We start from the raw sequence: 21,165 nt of genomic DNA on the forward strand, positions 1-21,165 counted from the left end.
CGAGACGGTCCTGAGTCAATCTCTTGGCACAAAGTCTCATGTTTAGATAGATAGATAGATAGATACTTTATTAATCCCAGGGGGAAATTCACATATTCCAGCAGCAAAAATATTAAATTAAAGAGTAATAAAAAATGCAGATAAAAAAACAGACAATAACTTGAATAATGTTCAACGTTTACCCCCTCTGGTGGAATTGAAGAGTCGCATAGTTTGGGGGAGGAATGATCTTCTCAGTCTGTCAGTGGAGCAGGACAGTGACAGCAATCTGTCACTGAAACTGCTCCTCTGTCTGGAGATGACACTGTTTAATGGATGTAGTGGATTCTCCATAATTGATAGGAGCCTGCTGAGTGCCCGTTGCTCTGCTACGGATGTCAGACCGTCCAGCTCTATGCCAACAATAGAGCCTGCCTTCCTCACCAGTTTGTCCAGGCGTGAGGCATTAAGGTGAGGTTTAAGGTCCCCGCGAGACGCTCCATGGCCAATCTCTTTCATCTTGCGGGTCTTTTAAGTGTCTTCCATGATCTTCACGTGAAGATCACATCTCGTCTCCCTAGTCTTTCTCTCCCAGGATTTTTTTTTATAATAGAGAGATGATGTATAATTAAATATATACATTAAAAAACTAGCAAAGAGTCATGCAGCATATATTTCCTACACATTCAAAAGTCAAACATTTTTACAATAATTCCAAATTAAGTTACTTTTTTGCAGAAATAGAAGAAAAAAGAACATATGTCAAGACTTAGACATCTAACAAAAAAGTAAGGATTTCATAAATGTACATTGGTCAGTAGTGGTGTATGAATTGTAAGAAAGGTTGCTCATAAAATGTTGGTAATTGCCAGTCTGTTGGGCCCAAAGTTCTTGAAATGTTCAATATACTTACAATCTTATTTCAAAATAATGACATATTTTACTTATGAAGCACATTTCCTTTGATTAAATATGAGCAAAACTAAAATGTAAACTTATTTCAGTCCACATGCATAAAACAGCAAAATATAAAAAACATTCAAATAATCTGATAAATAAGAATGACACCAATGGCTAGATATGAATGAAACAAATGTGTACGCTTCAGCTTTCAACGATGATCACTACATTGAAACTTCCAGGACAAAGCTTTAAAATAATAGAAACTACTTAAGCACATGTATGTTAAGTAGAATGCCCAGTGTGGTCTAGGCAGTCTTTTAGCCTGGGAACCAAGGTTATTATAGTTAACGAAAACTAAACTCAAAACCTAAACTACCTATCTATTATGAAAAGAAATCCTGTCCTGGAAAGCAAAAAGCAAGTCTACGATACGTGATCTTCTTGTAAGACATTTTAAAGACCCGCGAGACCAAAGACAAGCCCTACTTACAATCTATCAAATAGGACAATAGGCAGCAAAACATTCAGTCTTGTGAAGGATTTGAGCACATACAGATCCAGGGCTCTCAGTGCATATAAAGCGTATAAGGACAGTATGTTATAAATTAAATGTCGACATCTAAACGAAGAAGAGAGCAGCGCGGAGAAAAGAGACTCAAATGCGTTGGACAGAAAAAAGAGCAAAAAAGAATAATCGAGGTGCAAATTCAGAAAATAAGGAAAGTAATTATCACCCGGAAAAAGTGGAATTGAAAAAAAAAAGCACATCCAATCCGGCTCAGAATTAAAAGACAATGAGTAAAAGAAAGTAGAACTTCATAAAGACGTTTACAAACGTTGGTGCTAAACACATGCAGAGCAGGTTAGAGACTATGAAACCAGGGAAATTAGAAAGGCTCAAAAAAAAAAAAAACAAACAAAACTGTGCTATACACATGTGGAGAAAGTTAAAGGATATGAAAGCCGGAAAGTTAGAAAATATAAAAAAAGAAAGTAAAGATCGCAGTAGCGCAATCAAACAAACTGCCTCATTTAACTATGCACCAGTCTAACTTTGGTTTTGCACAATAATTACTACACTATTGCACCTTAACACTTAATTCTACTTTATTCACATAATTGTAGTTATTTATTATATTCTACTATACTGTTACCTTTCAATCCATGACTTTTTGTTAATCTAACTGATATTCTTCTAACTTTGCACGGTTTTTGATAAGCGTATCAGGATGCATTTCACTGCGTGTTGTCCTGTATAACTATGCATGTGACAAATAAAGAATCTTGAGAATTTCAAAAACAGAGTTTACCGCACATGCATTTATTGGTTACTTTGTTCATGTATATATATTTATCTGTCTGCTTATTTAAAAAGCTACGTTTACCCCAGGAGTCAAAAACGTTCTGTCTAGCCCTTGTACAAAAACCTAGACAAAAGCTGGGGTATCACCTTGGTAACCCCATGTACTTTAGGAACTGTGAGAGGAAAATAGTACGACTTTACAGACAGGAGTCCAATGCAGAACTCTACTTACTTTTTTACTTTGTAAAACAAATTATTAACTGCTGATGATGTAGATCGTTTTGTCTGTGCTGAAATTCCAAACAGAGAAACCTGTCCTGACTTCATTAAAAAGATTCAGCATATTGGGACTCACAAGATTACAAATATTGTTTTTACAGAAGTTCTGAAATAAAAGTGAAATTAATGAAATAGCAACAATTCAAAGAAAAAAAAAATCTTAAAAGTGTGTATCCGGAAAACCAAACACAGGGGTTGGCGAGTGAAGCGAGCAGGGGCAAAGCCCCCTAGTCATTAAAAAAACATTTTTGTAAACTGAAATAAAATAATTAACAAAACCGAAATGAATAACTAAAACTAAACGACAGTATTAAAATAGCTGGAAAGACTAACTGAAATAAAATAATAATTTACTAAAATAATTTTAGATTTCGGTTTTGAATGAATATTCTTGCTGTTAGTCTTTAACCCTTGTAAGTTTTAACTCTAAAACAGAAAGTGATCCACCATGAGCCGCCCGCATATATTCATCCAGTGAACGGCGGATGGTGACGGAGGGCAGCTGTTCACACAGCATTTGCGGTGACAGAGCAAGCTGAGTGCGGGTGCGTAAAGCGTGAGAAATAGAAAGCAATTTGCGTGCCGCCTTTCTTTCTGCTTGCTGTATATCAAGATGTAATTCAAACAGCTGAAATCAGAATGTGCTGGTCAACAAAACTTTTACCATATGGACAGAAAAATCAGGAGTGAGTAATGTTTCAGTTTATTTCTAAAGTGTCTGTTTCTTGTTGACAGCAATTCACCTGCCACTTCGCACAGGAGAAATCGTTTTTACTTTCTCATATACAAAGTATAGAGAAAGTATAGTAATCATGAAAAAATTCGACCTCGATATTTTGATGAATCTTGACGTTATAGACTAACCAGTGTCCAACAATACTATGTTTTGGAATTGTGTGTGTACGCGTGCACATGTGTGTGTATGTGTGTGTGTGTAAACACGATAACTCAAAAACACAACTAGATAGATGGATGAAATTCGGCATGTGGTTGTTACACCACAATTATACATCTGTATTAACTTTTGGGCCAAATCCATTACCCGGAAGTGGTACTTTACCTGAACACATACTTGACTTTTTTTTTATTTATACAGCTGTAGAGTCCTTTTTATTCAACTTTACTTTTATAATAATTGTTCAACATATTATTAATTTGATTTGTTGTTGATGGTTCCTTAATGTATATAATATAAAAATATAATCATTGTCTTGCGGTTTACTCCTCAAATATCCATCCCCATATCTGTGTATACAAGAAAGTCAAGGGGAAAGCACTCCCGGTTTTTGAAAATAAAATGGCAATGATCGAGAGACTGACTAGGTCATCATACAAGATCAGCATATTGTTGCTGACCAATCACTTTTGCTTTAAAAACATCATTTAACAACAAAGCGATACAAGCAAAGGTAGAGAGTCTGACAAGTGATGAAAAACTAAACATACTAATGAGTTTTTGTATTTATTCCATATTTATTAATTTATCTTTTTCGCAATTCAAAATATCTGATATTGTGAAAGTAATCCATTAGCAGAATTATATCTCCCTTTTTTTCAATGTTTTTCTCTCTCTCTCAAAATTGCTAGTTGAAATATCATACTCTTTTTGTTCTTAACAGCAGCCTTATCATACATATTGCATACCAGGGATTTTTCCTGCCTTGCATCCAAACCTGCTGTGGTAGGCTCCAGATTTCCTGCAATCCTACTCTGGATAAACAGGTTAAGATGGTGTATATGTTGTTCTTAATCTCAGACGTTGTCTCTGTTGTTTATTGCCTGTCCATACTCCTATTACCTGCTCTTGCTCTGCTCATTATGGGTTTACTGTCCTTTATGGTGGTCTATTCAAGACTCACTGCCCCTAACCTTGACACTACATGCTTGTTGTTCTTTGTTTCCCTCAATACAGCTAGGTGGGGTCTGCACACTCATTCAAGTCTAAGAGCCCTGTTCTTCCTAAGCCCCTGTGATTTTCATGAGAAAATATTTTAAAAAATTATAAAATTGTGTAAAATTGTTCATATTCAGTGTCTAGTTTTGATTATGCTTGTTTTTATCAGACAAAAACAAAACCAGATAGTAAACCAGGCAGTGTAGTAAGCTTCCACTAACATTAAACTCATATCCAAATCTGTTAAGTGTACAGTTCTGCCTGATTGTGACACAAAACTAACTCCGTAGGCGCTCCATGCCATAATTACTAAAACTAAAACTGAAACTAATATATATAAAAATATAATAGAAATGTCTTTGTGAAATAAAAACTAAACTAAAACTAAAAATACATGATGAAGGAAAACTAAAACTAAACTGAATTTCCAAGTAAGGTCAGAAAAAATATAGAAATTAAAACTAATATAAAAAGGCAAAACTATAATAACCTTGCTGGGAACCCCTGGCATTTTACCAGCTGGAGTAATTTTACTTTTCTGTCCTCTCTAGTCATCTGTTATCCTTATAATCACAAAATACTTAAAAATAAATCAATAACTAAGATCTCTCCTATATTTGTAATTTTTAAGTATGCATAGATGTATTCTCATTTACTACTTTTAGTATTTTATTTATTCATTCATAAACTTATTTATTTCTGATTTGTTGTCTCATTTTTTCCTGCATTTTTTCATTAACCTCTTGTAAAGCACTTTGAGCTACATGCCTTATATGAAAACGTGCTATAAAAATAAATGAAGAATGATATTCTAAATTCCTATCCTTGATATCAATCAGATCAAAATTATATCAACAGGAAGCCTTTAAGTTACTTTTGCATACCTTGCAGGAACATAAGAAAAAAATCAACTGGTTTCAAGGCCTATGTCAGTTTAAAAGAAAAAAAAAAAAAAAAAAAAAAAAAAAACAGAAAAAATGATTTTACACATTCGGTTTCTGCCTTTCGTCACATCTTTCCCATCTTTTTTTTTTTTTTTATAACACAGTTATATGAAACTAAACATTAACTGTACCTTCTTTATTCTACTGTATATGCTCATTTTTCCAGTTACATACCAGTAACAGGAAAGATGTTTATATGTATAGAAATATGACATATAAACTTTGACAAAACAATCATTATAAACACCATTGCCACACAATTTTTTTGATTTGACCATATAGTGGAAACACTCATGACCTACTTGGAAACGTTGCCAACCACAATAGTTTTCTTCACATACAGACGAAGAGAGTCCTCATTGCCAGTATGATATGCAAACTGTTGATCAGAATCATGTAGTGGAGAAACACCAAAAGTATCCTGTACAAAACAGAGACAAATTAAAGTTCTATCAAGCATAACAAAATCTCTGATCTGAGAATTTTTACTCTATTCTTATGCCTTTATTTTTCATACATTTTACATGCATACTTTTTCTAACAAACTAAATTATACCAGATTATTCATCCAGTATGTGAAGTGTTCTACACCATGATAACACACAAAACAAAATGCTGTCATACTTGTCTATTTAGTATGATAACATGGCTTAACTTCTATTAGAAACTGACTTTTCATGCTTTTTAGCACAGTAGCTTGTTGCTTCATACAGTATCTGAAGTAGTAATGTATTGCTATACCATGAATCCACCCTAAAAAAAATATTTTATTTTTTATGTACAGCATATGAGAAAATATTTTGAGGATAAATACTGGTTTTAGTCAGACTGTTAAGTCAAAGGCTTGACCCATGGCTGAAAACTGTGGTGCAGGGAATGTGCACTGGGATACCACTACTCGCATGAAAAGGGGTACCACAGAGGACACAACTGTGGTGGAAATCTCATTTGAAAGATTGGAGCATTAAGATTGGCACTTTGTATCGTAGGATCCATGAGAGTCAAGGCAAAAGAAAAACAACAAACTGTGGACGTGTTAGATTGGTTGGAAATAGATTACCTTTGTGCATAGGGAATAAGACAGAAGAAAGTAAGTGGTAGTAATGGAGATTGGTTTAAAAAATATTATTGTAGATCACGAAGTGGAAAAAATGGTGTGGGAGTTATAGTAAAGAAAGAATGGAGGGATAAGGCGATGAAAGTTATGAGAGTTAAAGATAGGTTAGTTAACTTAGGATTATTATTGGGAAATGAAATTGCTAAGTACTACTAAGTAGTGCTAACTACTCTGTATACTTAGTATTGATATATACTAGGAAAATTGAGATCATGGCAGTATCAAAGGAAATTGCACAGAAAGAAAGAAAGAAAGAAAGAAAGAAAGAAAGAAAGAAAGAAAGAAAGAAAGAAAGAAAGAAAGAAAGAAAGAAACTTTATTTGCCCTCAAGAGGAAATAAGAATTTTTACAAAAGTTCTATAAATAAATAAATTAATTAATCTACAGACAGATAAGTAAATCTGTATACACAAATGCTATGGTCTAAACACACACCAGAATGACTAAGAAAGAAAGAAATTAAAAAGAAAAACTTCTGACTCAGCAGTCACAGTGAGGCATTATGCAATTATGTAACTTATCTGAAATTCCTTAGTGTCAGTGTGTCAGAGAGAGGATGTGCAGCATTGTTCATAAATGGCACTCTGTTTTGTTTAAATTCTCTCCTTTCTTACTACCTCATGGGGTTGGTGAGGGCGGTTGGTCCAGAGTGTGTCCTATAACTGAGCTTTCCCTTTTAATAAGCTTTCAGATTCAGTGAGCCTCTCTAGAAGTGATGTTATCATCTCAGCACAAACACAGTGTAGAAAATCACACTGATCATCACAGAAGATTGCAGAAGATGTGAAGGATATTACTACCCAAAATTAAAGGGATGTAGTCTCGTAAAAAAAGGCTGCTCTGCCCTTTCTTATTAACTGAATGTCATGAGACAGTGTTAATATGAGATATGGGGGACTTCAGTTTTAGTGGACAAATGGGAGATGCTGGTGAATTAAGTAACTGGTATACGCATGTACTGCGGAAAGTTGAAGTGGTGTGTGGGTGCAGAACACAGTGGTATTCGTTAATGTTGTTATGATGATTCAAAGGTGAGATCTTCTTTTAAAATTGCTACATATCATGATGTCTGCTTCGTCATAAAATGGATTTAAATATATGCCTATCAAAAGGAAACTGGAAATTTTGTCTTTTTATTTTTAAGGAAAATAGAATTAAATAATTTTACTCATACAAACAACAGTCCTCGGTTATTCTCTTTTTATCATCTTCTCAATAAAAAAAGCAAGTTAGCATGAGTTATAGAAAAAATTGTACTTTATTGTTTTTGATCGTGGTTTGGGTATATCGCATATTTTGCATGCAAACTACATGCCAAAAAAGTGCGCAAATCTGAGTGTTGATTGACATTGCAAGTTTGCAATATATGATGTGCATGCAGGAGGACAAGGGTACTGGTTTTAAAAAAAAATGTAAGGCACTGCTTTGATATATAGTGTGATCAGTTTATTTCAAATTATTATCTCGTTGTACACAGAACAATTACATATTTTTTTGCCAACAAGCAGTACTTGGAGTAGAACCAAATTATTGGAAATACTCTGTTTTTTTCAGCATCATGTTCCTCCCCTCAATTCTTTATTACTTTTACACAATGGGGCATGGGGGCTATCCCTTGGAGATCAGAGCATGTGCATATTAGTATGATATCAAGGAGGATTGGGTTTTGTTCCCCTTAAAGCCTGCAAGACCAAACAAGCACCACCATGCTGACACTTTCTGAAAGTCACTACATAGATTATGTAAAATATAACACCACAAGGCCAGACTCCAGCTGCCCTGCGACACTACCCAGAGTAAGCGGGTTAGGAAAACAGATGGTAAGTGAAAAACAATGTAATGTCACTAACCGTCATCCACAGTATGAGCTAATATTTCATCATGCAAATGAGTAGCTTTAAAAGAAATAAAAAAAAGTTGCAAAAGAATACCGACTTGTTTAGCGAAAGTAAGAGATTATTTTAAGGACAGTGAACTACTTAAAATAGTGATGTAAAGAGCAAGAAACCATGGGCACTTATAATCTGCAAGCACTATAGCCACAATATATGTGCAGTCTTCCCCTTCAAACTTTGTACATGATGCACTGATCAGGCATCCTTTCCTCCACTACAGAACTCTCCTGCTAAAATAGCTAAGCACAGGAATTTCACACCTCTCCTGCTATGAATTTGAGTGTCTGACAGCTTTATTGTGAGGCATGTGAGATTTAAAAATAAATAAATAAATAAATAGAAAAAAGTTACGACTGCAGGCTGGCACTTTGCAAAAATTTCTGCAAACGTTTGGAGCCAACAGACGATGTTTATTTACATCGATGATGTGTCCAGCCAATCGTCGATAAACAATTTCATAGACCACTGGCTCAGCCCTAGCAGAGTAGAGCAGGGGTCCCCAACCACCGGGCCGCAGCCATCCGACAGCCGGGCCGCGAGAGAACTGCCGGCAACAGAGACTCACTCAGACTTTTCAGAACGCTTGGCGGGCGGGGCTTTGCAGCAGTGCAGAGAGAGGAGAGAGACCGAGGTGAGAGAGTATTACAACAAAGTATTGTTACGGTCCCGACAGTTTCCCCATATGACACGAGTCTATAGAAATTGCGTTACTACGAAGTACATTCAGCAGATGCTTTCATTACAACGAAGTGACCTTGAAATGCCTGAATGAATCATCCACAGAGCAGTTAGATCTGTGGTCGCAGCTCAGATATGCACATTTGCACAACGATCCCCAAACAGAAACATCGTAAAAAAAAATCTTTCTTCGAACTTTCCTCGTACTGTTTTTTTTTTTTGCTGTTTTTGTTTTCTGTGGTTTTCAGTGATACCTTTTGCTTATTGCTTGTCAACATTTGAAAAACATCCATTGGAATTTAACTCATTGTCACCCTCCTATAGAAACGGCAGACACGAAAAAAACGATAACAGTGTTAATGTTTGTGATGTGCAATCTGTTGGAATGGCAAATGCAAAGCATATGTCTTTGTTATATGCAAAAAAACAAGAAAAATCTCAGGTTGCAAACGTATGCGAACTGCTTAATAACTTAATAATAAAAGAAATGTTATGTAAATTGTGTATAAAATTGCCCCCCCCCCACCCCCCCGACCGGTCCGTGGAAAAATTTGCATCTAATAAAGTGGTCCTTGCTGTCAAAAAGGTTGGGGACCACTGGAGTAGAGTACTGGCAGTGAAATTGCTTTATATAGAAGAGACATGAAATACAACAGTTGTGTGCGGGAAGCTGTTGCATTCGCTACATTCTGATCTCCGATCATAATTTCTTAACTCTACTATAACCTTAAGGTACCACATACATATATGTGGTTGGATGTTGCTTGAATAGACATTATCCAATCCGGTGTATAGCTGTATTCATGTTTAAGATCAGATACTATTGCACTGCTTTTACAATCAAGTTAAGAAACAGCAAAGATTGCACTTAACACATAATTACCTTTCCTACATTTCTGCCTGGCCTTTGCTCTTGCTTGTGTAGTTCATCTTTGTAAAAATGTTCTCTCTCTTTGTCTAATATGCATTCACTGAGATGGGAGATTGACTCTGTTTCTGACTGAGCTAAAGAGGGTGTCTCAGAGCCTTGATTGAGAGGTGATGATGACCGAGATGGTGAATTTAAGAATCTTCTAATTGCTGGATGGTTGAAAACTGAAGAATCAGCTCTTCCAACCTGCTAAAAAAATGAAAATATTGAACAGTTATTTACCATGTCAACAAGAAAAAAACACATTTTATCTTGATATTTAGAAAACCTGTGCTTTTGTTTTCAGTTTCCTTTATGAAAACAAAAATTCAGAAAACTGAACAATCCTTACCTCAGAAATTTTAGGTTGCCCAGCATTTGCATAATAATTAGCAACAATGCATGCTCTCAACTTGTCCATCATTCTCTGTGCATCACTGAGGCGCTAAAAAAGTAAAACACAGTTTTTTAAAAAAATGATTAATCACAATAAAAACCTCAAAATAAATATATTAAATGATATTAGTGACTTTTTAACACAACTGTTCAAATTCAACTCTTCTTTCTGTCAGAAATTAGCTGATGCCTCACTTCTTGGCCCTTCCTTTTTGCTTACTATTTGACCCTGTCCTCTCCACTATGTCCACTGTTCTGTAACACTGATTGCATACAAGGTCTATTAAGTAGAACGGCAGGAGAAAAAAATGAAGAGCACTTTGATGTTGACATTGTAGCACTGTGTATTAAGGGCCCTTGTAAAAGATGCAACTCATACGCCTCTTGCATTTAGTGATCTGATTGTTCAACCTCTTGGATTATCAATTTTTGTTACTGTCTGTGATATTCATTTTATAAACATTCACCTTACTTAATTACAGTGTTTTATTTATGCTTTTTTGAAACCTTCAGCCTAATAATTTGTCTCCCGATGCATGACCTTCTGCCTGTTCTTTGGATCAATGTTTTTGTTTATGGACTCTTTAAAAAATAACATTGGTTTTACTATTCAACTATGCACTATTTCATGTCAGCTCATCTCAATCTTCAAATTAGCCAAGGCTTATAAAGGTACAATGTGTTAAGTTGTGTGATTAATTATTTTTACCTGCAGACAAGCTGGTACTAAGCAGCTATGCTGCAAATAGTCCTACATCTCTGTTTGCAACAGGCAACAAATGTGTGATTGAAGGGGGAAACTTAAAAGTATTAACATTAATCTTAATACTAATGTGCCAAATTTAATAAAACTGCACCAAAACGTGGAGAGTCTCAATTGAATGCTTTCATTTTTTTCAATTCAATTGAATCTTATTAGGCACACTTCTAATTATAAGTTTAGTGCACTATGTATCCATTTATCCAGCCATTCATTAATAATTGCAAATATAATAATAAAGAGAAAACCCAAATTAATCATAAAACATAATTCTTCAAATTTGTTGTGTTATAAATTGATCTGTTTGTATGGAATGATTACAATGAAAATTAATAAAATAAAAATATAAGAAAAAGAGTATGTTAAAAAATAAACAGCACAACATCATACTATATAAACAACAACAAATCTATTTGCCCGTTCCTGATATTCTCTATTTTTATATATTTGTCACAATGAATAGCTCCAAATCTTTAAACAAAATGTTATATTAGATAAGGAGAACCAGAATAAACATAATAACTCCATTTCTAAATAACATACCACATTAGAGTAATAAACGTATTCAATATCTGTATTGCACAGTAAAAACATAACTGTACCCTTAGTTGCTCACTCAAACAGATGATCAAAGTTAACTGATAACTAAACTCAGCCGAATGAACACAGCCAGACCTTTTGAATCTAAATCTTATCATAAATTGCTTCTTATCATGACAGTAAAATAGTTAGCACAAGGTTTTTAGTAGAACACTACAGTATGCATCAACCAAATAAACTTCTGAAAGACATGAGCAAAAAAGTTGCTGAAACATACCAATCAGGAAAAGAGTTACACAGCCATTTCCAATGTTCTGGGATTCCGCAATAAACCCTTTGTCTACAAATAGTAAACATTTGGAACACTACTAAATCTTCCAAGAAAGGCAAGCCTTCTGAAATCACCCCAGAAGTAGCAGAGGATCTCAGGCCATTCAAAGAACTGCAGGCCTCTCTAGCATCAACTAAGTCAGTGTTCATGACTCCACAGTAAGAAAGAGACTGAGTAAAAATGGGATTCATGGCAGAGTAGCAAGGCAGAAACCTATACTACCGAAAAGTAACATCAATGCTCATTTTCATGTTTGCAAAGAAAGACCTACATGACCCTAGAGTCTTTTGGAGTAACATTCTATAGATAGACAAGTAAGTGTAAAACACAACACAGGTCCCATTATGCCTGGTATAAAGCTAACACAACATTCAACAGTGAGAACATCATACAGTACCTACAAAAAAAATACAGAGTTGATAGTGTGATGGTGTAAGATACATTGCTGCCTCAGGACCTGGAAAACATACCAATAATGAAAGAGCCATGAATTTTGCAATTAACCAGAATATTCTTAAGAAGAATGTCCCGTGATATCTTTTGACTTAAAGCTGAAGCAAAACTGAATTATTCATCAGTACCCAAAACACAAAAGCAAATTTAAAACTGAATGGTTCAGAAGACACAAAGCTAAAGTTTCAAAGTGGTCTAGTCAATGTGAGGATTTGAATCCAATAAAGAATTTCATTGTACTGTGTAAATACAGTTAGGTCCATAAATATTTGGACAGAGACAACTTTTTTCTAATTTTGGTTCTGTACATTACCACAATGAGTTTTAAATGAAACAACTCAGATGCAGTTGAAGTGCAGACTTTCAGCTTTAATTCAGTGGGGTGAACAAAACGGTTGCATAAAAATGTGAGGCAACTAAAGCATTTTTTTAACACAATCCCTTCATTTCAGGGGCTCAAAAGTAATTGGACAATTGACGTAAACGCTATTTCATGGGCAGGTGTGGGCAAGTCCGTCGTTATGTCATTATCAATTAAGCAGATAAAAGGCCTGGAGTTGAGGTGTGGTGCTTGCATGTGGAAGATTTTGCTGTGAACAGACAACATGCGGTCAAAGGAGCTCTCCATGCAGGTGAAAGAAGCCATCCTTAAGCTGCAAAAACAGAAAAAACCCATCCGAGAAATTGCTACAATATTACGAGTGGCAAAATCTACAGTTTGGTACATCCTGAGAAAGAAAGCAAGCACTGGTGAACTCAGCAATGCAAAAAGACCTGGACGTCCGCGGAAGACAACAGTGGTGGATGATCACAGAATCATTTCCATGGTGAAGAGAAACCCCTTCACAACAGCCAACCAAGTGAACAACACTCTCCAGGGGGTAGGCGTATCGATATCCAAGTCTACCATAAAGAAAAGACTGCATGAAAGTAAATAGAGGGTGCACTGCAAGGTGCAAGCCACTCATAAGCCTCAAGAATAGAAAGGCTAGATTGGACTTTGCTAAAGAACATCTAAATAAACCAGCACAGTTCTGGAAAAACATTCTTTGGACAGATGAAACCAAGATCAACCTCTACCAGAATGATGGCAAGAAAAAGGTATGGAGAAGGTGTGGAACAGCTCATTATCCAAAGCATACCACATCATCTGTAAAACACGGTGGAGGCAATGTGATGGCTTGGGCGTGCATGGCTGCCAGTGGCACTGGGACACTAGTGTTTATTGATGATGTGACACAGGACAGAAGCAGCCGAATGAATTCTGAGGTGTTCAGAGACATACTGTCTGCTCAAATTCAGCTAAATGCAGTTAAATTGATTGGGCGGCGTTTCATGATACAGATGGACAATGACCCAAAACATACAGCCAAAGCAACCCAGGAGTTTATTAAAGCAAAGAAGTAGAAAATTCTTGAATGGCCAAGTCAGTCACCTGATCTTAACCCAACTGAGCATGCATTTCACTTGTTGAAGACTAAACTTCAGACAGAAAGGCCCACAAACAAACAGCAACTGAAAGCCGCTGCAGTAAAGGCCTGGCAGAGCATTAAAACAGAGGAAACTCAGCATCTGGTGATGTCCATGAGTTCAAGACTTCAGGCTGTCATTGCCAGCAAAGGGTTTTCAACCAAGTATTAGAAATGAACAATTTATTTCCAGTTATTTAATTTGTCCAAATACTTTTGAGCCCCTGAAATGAAGGGATTCTGTTAAAAAAATGCTTTAGTTGCCTCACATTTTTGTTTTGTTCACCCCACTGAATTAAAGCTGAAAGTCTGCACTTCAACTGCATCTGAGTTGTTTCATTTAAAATTCATTGTGGTAATGTACAGAACCAAAATTAGAAGAAAAGTTGTCTCTGTACAAATATTTATGGAACTAACTGTATGACAAAAATTAAACAAAGACCAAGTTTCCAAAGATACAAGGATTCACACTTTAATCAAGTCCAACAATGCTGGAATTAGGAATCACTGAGTTAATGTGTTTAAAGAATATATGTTAATACCCAGGAAGACTAGAGTATTTTTAACAGTGTACACTGAAGGCATTCTTCAAATTCCAGAGTATATGAGCTTACATAATACTAAAACGTTAGGAAAACAACATTTACAAAATAGTCCACTAGGAAAGCAAGCAGGAGAAATCTAAAGTTTAGAAACAACAAAGATGCAAAGTAAGCACTCATTACAAACAGTATTACAAGACCTTAAGGGGCCAGCAGGTGTTAAATAACTTAAGTGGTTTCTACGCTGATACTTCATTTCTTAACCACTTACACACTAGGTGCCCCGCCAGCCAGACACAGCCATATTTCAAAGTGTACGCTGCAGTAAACTCACAAGTCAATCAAAAACAATAATCCTATGTTTTCATACACAAGGGCGTCTCCTTTCAAATAAATCATAAGTTTCCAAGTTGTCTGTTCTATTTGCAAAGGTATACCCCAAGGCAAGGTGCATGTCACAACTGAGTGAATTTGCTTTTAGCAAAGATCGCACCTACTTCAAGCCACATAAAGTGAAAGTCTTATTGGACAGCCGAGTTTCAGCCCATTCTGTCGATGTATACTTGTCAATGATTGGTCATTCATATTACATGATACAGTTCTGCATAAAAGACAAGAAATAAATTACTTCTCCGATAGTTCATCTTTACACAATGTTACACACAAAGCTTGAGTCAGATTCTGATCATAGTTTTGAATCTATTGAGAATGATATATTTAATGAAGGACTTGATGCTACAGTTGATTTGTAAGTACTGCATTAAGTATATCTTTGAAGTGTCACAGCATAGTATTACAGTTCATGCATCATGTGTTCAATTGCCATATGTGGACACTGTCTGCTAAATGTTCTCCCTATGTTAGTTTACTGAACAGTGCACATATCCTGTACTGTGTTTTATTTGCCACCTACTATTAATGTTGCAGTTTGTTTCTTTGGCCAAGTATTCTAAGTATTTTCTGTTGCTATATAGAGTGAGACATACCAGCTACAGTAAGCGTATAAAATAATCCACCTCCAAATATGACAAATAGTCATGCAGGACTTCCAACATCAAGGTTTTTAACACTGGTAAAAGACACATTTTCATAAGATGTTAAAGCAAGACTGAAACCCATCAATGTAAAATTAATATGATCTTAAAAGACTGGCTGTGAATAAGAAATCTAATATCCATCTGCTTAAGTTTTAAGAAAGATACACATAAATATAATTAAAAATACCAAATTATAGCTCTAACTCCACACAGTAATAATAATTAATTTCTAAAGATATAAGAATGACAATTTCGTAATTTACTGCATGGAAATATTTACCTGTGCAATGATTTCAATTTCATGTTGTTTATTTTTCATCTCCAGCGAAAACTGATTCTTAATGATGGCTTCAATCTTCTGAACAATAGCATCCCTGGCTAGAATAGTAGAATAAGAGTAAAATAAGGCTAATTGGGGAGAAGAAAAAAGTAATGTTTAAAAGTAAAACTTTAAAAGAAATAAGAATTATGAAGAATATCTACCATTTTCCTCATCAACTTTGAGTCTTTTACTCTGATGTAAAACAGAGATTTCCTCATAATCAGGATCTTTGTCTTCAATTTGCCTTTTGACTCCAGACATCTTTATTTGTATTAGGACTTCTATAACAAAGAAAACAATCAATATACATTATATTTCCTATTTGAAGACAAAATTGATAAACTGTAAATGTTTTAAAAATGTGAAGTTTTGCCACTAGGCAGCATAGCAGCAAAGACTCACTGCTGTCACCTTAGTTTTTCCTAGAATATAACTCAATAAACTACCTTGTCTGCTATTCTGATGGTAGAAGAATGTGTATATATCTGGAAATTAACATTAGGATTCCCATTTGAGTCATAGCAGTAAAACAGGCCAATATTTTTAGAGCTGAACGATAAACCAAATGCTTCATCAAATGTAAACATGCTTTCAAAACAAAATTGTTGACCCCTAATTTTAGGCCAGCACATAGTGGCAGAAAATCAGTGATGACGTGCTTATGTTCTGCAAGGTGAATTTCTGTTAGTCAATGGTGACCCCACATATTGTTTTCTTGTTAATATAATTCTGAAGAGATTCCAATATTTGGATGGGAGATATTTGAAATTCAGTTTTATAATATTACAATTTCCAATTGTGACATACAACCAAATACATTCAAAATTTGACTATGAATGAGACAGCCTAAAGACATTTTTGCTCGAATGTTTGAAACCCCGTTAACATTATATTTTGTCACTGCTTCGCTTATTCAGACATGCTTTTCTTGTTTTCTCAAGAAAGAAGAAAGACTACAGTACTCCATCTCTAGGATTTCAGATGCAAAATGATTCAGAAGAAAAAACACATTTAAAATACAAAAAAAAAATTTCCAACCCTAGTCCTCAACATGTCAATAATATATCACACAAAAATAATACAGTAATACTTATTCATTTTATCTCCCATCTTTAATATGTGCAGCTGCTATTATGGGATTAAGAATTTCTTTAGGATACTAAACTGCTGTGAAACTTGACTTGGTTTGAATCTGTGACCTCTGATGATTTGGTATACAAGGTAGGATGCTTAGATACATTTATTTATTTAATTTTCCAGTCCTATTTAATGGAAATACTCTACTGTAGAGTGCCATAGCCTGTCAAAACTGAACAGAATGCCAGTCCATATCAAGAACACTCATACTCAAACACTGTATCAATGAGGAGGCCCCAATCAGCTTAACTTGCATATGTTTTGGATGAGCTGACATTTCTTTTAAATGTGGTTACAATATAATTGAAAATGAAAAACAAAAACCTGTCTTGACACTTGACATTATTGGGCTGTCATTCAAGTAAAAGATCTAATCACTGCATATAAAATTAGTTTTGATATAACATGCAAGTTTTAACGTTTGCGTAGTTATTTGTGCCTATACAATACTTAATCCATAATTTTGGAAACCACTTCTCAGGTATTCCGTACATTCACCCTTTTATAGGCAAACTGCATACCCAACTCTGCACCACAGAACATCATTCCTTCAGGTATTCATTGTGGGCCAGGCTGCAGCTGATAACTTAAAGAATATGTACTCTTTTTAAAATAATTTATTATGTAAGCTCCTATAAAAGAGACTCTATTGTCACTATAATTTAACATGTACCATTAAATTATATACAGTATGGTCATGTTTTTGTGTAATGGAAATGGTATAAAAATCTAACACCTATATTTCACAGACACCTTAGAATGGAGTACAGCACAGAAAACGTTGCACACTACATCTCTGCAAGTAGCTGAACAATGCTTGAACTGTTTGCTAAATGTAACAACTTGATAGGGAAACTACTTGAATATATACTTAAAATATAAACATAACACATGCACAGTATATTGCTATATCAAGGACAAGTACTTTGATTTTCCTAATTGGTATGAAAATAAGATTGTGGAAGACCTTTACTATTGATTGGCTAAAATCAGCCAGGCACTTTTCACTGCAAATTTGCTGGGTTTGCCAAATATTTTACCTAAAAAATCCCAGTGTGGCCATCTTAGCTAAACCATTTTTTTTGTTCCCCAGCATTTCATAATGTTTTGTGTGGCCAGCATGAAACCACAGAGCTATATCAGCCAGACTAGTTAAATATTAAAATAGAAAAGTACAGTATGAGTAAGGATGGGTATGAATTGGAAAGAATGGGACTATGTTCTCAGTCTTGTGTAAAACAACACCATACTGTCAGTTAAGGAAAGATATTTGTATTTGTACAATGAAGGTGTTAATGCATTTTCTCTGCAGAATATTCACAAATTACTTAAAACACAAACCAACATGATAGGACACAATATTCAAACCAAAACATAAAAATTGCAAACCTTTATATTAATATTACAGCAATGATCTTGCATTGCACATTATTAACTTGTTGCTTGGATCTATATTATCTCTATAGGATGGTGAGCATTCTAGGAGCAGCTTTAGGAGTAATGTGTTAAAATGTGCATTATATGGATTCATATTTAAAGTAGCAATTATTATAATACAACACCTACTTAACTGATTTAAAAATATCTGTGTTACTTAAAAAAAACTGATGTATTACTTGCACTCCAAGCTTATTCCACGCACTTCAAAAAATTACTGCATTATTTCGTAGAAATATTATGAATTCGGTAACATAATGTACATGTGCACTCTGGTCATGGGGCAACAGCTTGTGAGGCATAGATTACACAGAGTTGAATTGTGCAAACAAGTGAAAAGAACTGAAAAAAAATAGTAAGTATACATTTAATATTATGCTGGGGGGTAAATTTAATCACCCAGTTTGGAATCACAGACAGCCCACGATCATCATGGCAGCACTGGGTGTGAGGCAAGAAGACAACATGGTGGATGGTGTGCCAGTGCTTTGCATGGCTCAACTGCACTGACAAGCAGAAAAGAGTGTGCTGCATGCAATCCAGTAAAGGAAGACTATTAATAAAGTGTTAGTTTAGTTTTCATCAAGATATTTGCTATAGATAAGTTGAGAGAGTGTGATCTGGTAGCGCAGCGGCCAGTGCTTATACCAACTTTTGAACATGAAGGACTACATTTATTTATAAAACACAAGTTGGCTGTGTTTCATGAAGGATCATACGTGTATATGGGCACAGAATTTAATAACAAAAGCTGGTTAGTGAAATTTGCAGTTTTTTATTTAAAAGAAGAAAACAGTAATGCAAAAGTAATACATTGTTTACAAAGATTTACATTTTATGATAAGCAGTGCTTGAAGAGGGCTAGTACTTACAGTACTGGCAACTTTTCCACTTTTAATTTAAAGTACCGGCACCCTTTTCGTGAATGTTCACTTGGGACCATCCCTTCCAACCCTAACTTTTCCAACAAATGTTGATGTATCCCAGCACTCAGAGCTCTACGATTGAGTCTCAATGTTAAATGCCACTTGAAGTTTCACTACACTGGCACCTCTTCAAGAAACTTTATGGAGAACCCCACCCCCAATTTTCACTCTTTGATCAAATGTCACAAAAAAAAAAAAAAGAGTATCGCCTGTAATGTCGTTCCACTTCATGCACTGATGCTAAGAAACTATATAACATATTTAGGTACTTTTGTTCTAAGTAATAAGTGATGTAAGTAAGCTACTTTTTAAAGAAACGCTCCCTAGCACGGTCTGGGAGGCACTATATAAAAGATTCATTGACATGTGTAATACACACTTTACATGAAACAACATTCAAGGGCAGAAGGATACAGTTACATATGGAACACATGCAGGTTAAATATTTTATTCTGTCTCCAAGCCAGACATGGGTGGGATGTGAACTTGCAACTGGGAGGACTCGGTTTGTTGGTTAATTTTACTACATAATCTGAGTCACCTGCTAGAAAGATCGGACTTTGCTTTAATTTCTTCACACTCTCTCTATCCATAGTTATATTGCCATAAAGGCAAAGTGTATAAACGGCACTAATGAAATATAATTAATACCGCAAAGAAGTTTAAAGTTTTAGGAAATCCTCGCAGTAGTAAAAGAAATGTTTACTTTTAAGTATACACTGTCTGCAAGTAATGCACTATGTACCATTAACAGTTTTTACGTGAAACTTTGGCATTATCCACGTGCCAAATATAAACAGTAACATAATTCAGCTTTAATTTGAGCCAAATCGGGGTGTATCTAACAGGATATGTGCATTCGGGGTTAGTTTCTGGTCTACTACATTTGTTTGACTCCGCTGTGTAAACCATTCAAGGGAAATCTAAAGCGTGCAAATGCACGAATACTCTGCAAGGTACGGGAAAATGTGGCCCAGTCCAGGTCATTTTCACACCACGGACCCCGCTTCTGTAAGGTGGACAGTGCCTCACTCGAACTCGGGAAAAGCCTGTGGCCTTATCCACACGCTGAGATTGACGGAGCGTGCGCCACGATTACCGATTAAAATGCTACCTCAAAGTCCTAGGGAAGGCGCTGCCCTAATGACAGAATGGTTAGCTTAACAGTCGCTCACTCTTACCTGCCACACCGAGAATTTCCAAATACCCGAACGGTGAAGAATCGGTGTGCGCTTACGGGAAGGGTGACAGAATCACGCTTGTATTCTGTTGTGTATTTGGGCGGGCGACACGGCGAGGCGAACCGCTCCAGCTGTAACAGAGCCACACGGGACTCCGAGCGGCTCACTGCTTCGACTAGGGTTGCCTGCTGGACCGGCACACACTAGGCCTTGCAGTACTGCGGCTTGGCCGACAGATGGCACCAAGGCGCCGAGACGGCAGAGAGTAGAAGGCGCCTCCGCTAGAGCGTTTACGCTACCGTGCCGCGCGCACGTTTACTTGGCTTTGTTTTCGGATGGGTACGTGGTATGTATATGTTTTAATACTAAATGCAAAGATTTAGGATTAGAGATGAATTAAAATGTGCACGTTGTGAATATTTGCTTTTTTTAGGATCGTTTTAAATACAGTCGATAATTCAGATGTAGGTTGCGAGTCACAACAGTTTTATTTATATAGATTTTTTCTAACAGCCAGCACTTTTACTATAATACTGTGTGTGTATATATATATATATATATATATATATATATATATATATATATATATATATATAATAATAATATACTGTGTATATATATAATATACTGTATATATATATATAATTATAATATATATATATCCATACAAACAAATAAATCTATATGTTGTGCAGCGTGACCATGAATAAATACTAATAAAATATGTGAACT

At 35.5% G+C, this 21,165-nt stretch overlaps 1 protein-coding gene across 4 annotated transcripts in view; it reads right to left on the bottom strand.

Moving 5' to 3' along the window:
* Positions 1–20,624, bottom strand: part of yeats2 (YEATS domain containing 2) — a 162,800-nt gene extending 142,176 nt beyond the window's left edge. For 2 of the 4 annotated variants that reach the window (XM_051922873.1, XM_051922872.1), the window contains exons 1-6: positions 20,434–20,623; positions 15,914–16,033; positions 15,711–15,808; positions 10,255–10,347; positions 9,876–10,112; positions 5,605–5,723 (exon numbers count right to left, since the gene is read on the bottom strand). In XM_051922873.1, coding sequence (XP_051778833.1) covers positions 5,605–5,723; positions 9,876–10,112; positions 10,255–10,347; positions 15,711–15,808; positions 15,914–16,013 — 647 coding nt within the window. In that variant the 5' untranslated portion in view covers positions 16,014–16,033; positions 20,434–20,623. Of the gene's footprint in view, positions 1–5,604; positions 5,724–9,875; positions 10,113–10,254; positions 10,348–15,710; positions 15,809–15,913; positions 16,034–20,433 lie in introns of all 4 variants that reach the window. The other 2 variants (XM_028825680.2, XM_051922874.1) reach the window with 2 other exon arrangements.
* Positions 20,625–21,165: the final 541 nt, after the last annotated feature.

The sequence above is a fragment of the Erpetoichthys calabaricus genome, chromosome 2, assembly GCF_900747795.2.
Source record: "Erpetoichthys calabaricus chromosome 2, fErpCal1.3, whole genome shotgun sequence".
Classification (NCBI taxonomy): domain Eukaryota; kingdom Metazoa; phylum Chordata; class Cladistia; order Polypteriformes; family Polypteridae; genus Erpetoichthys; species Erpetoichthys calabaricus.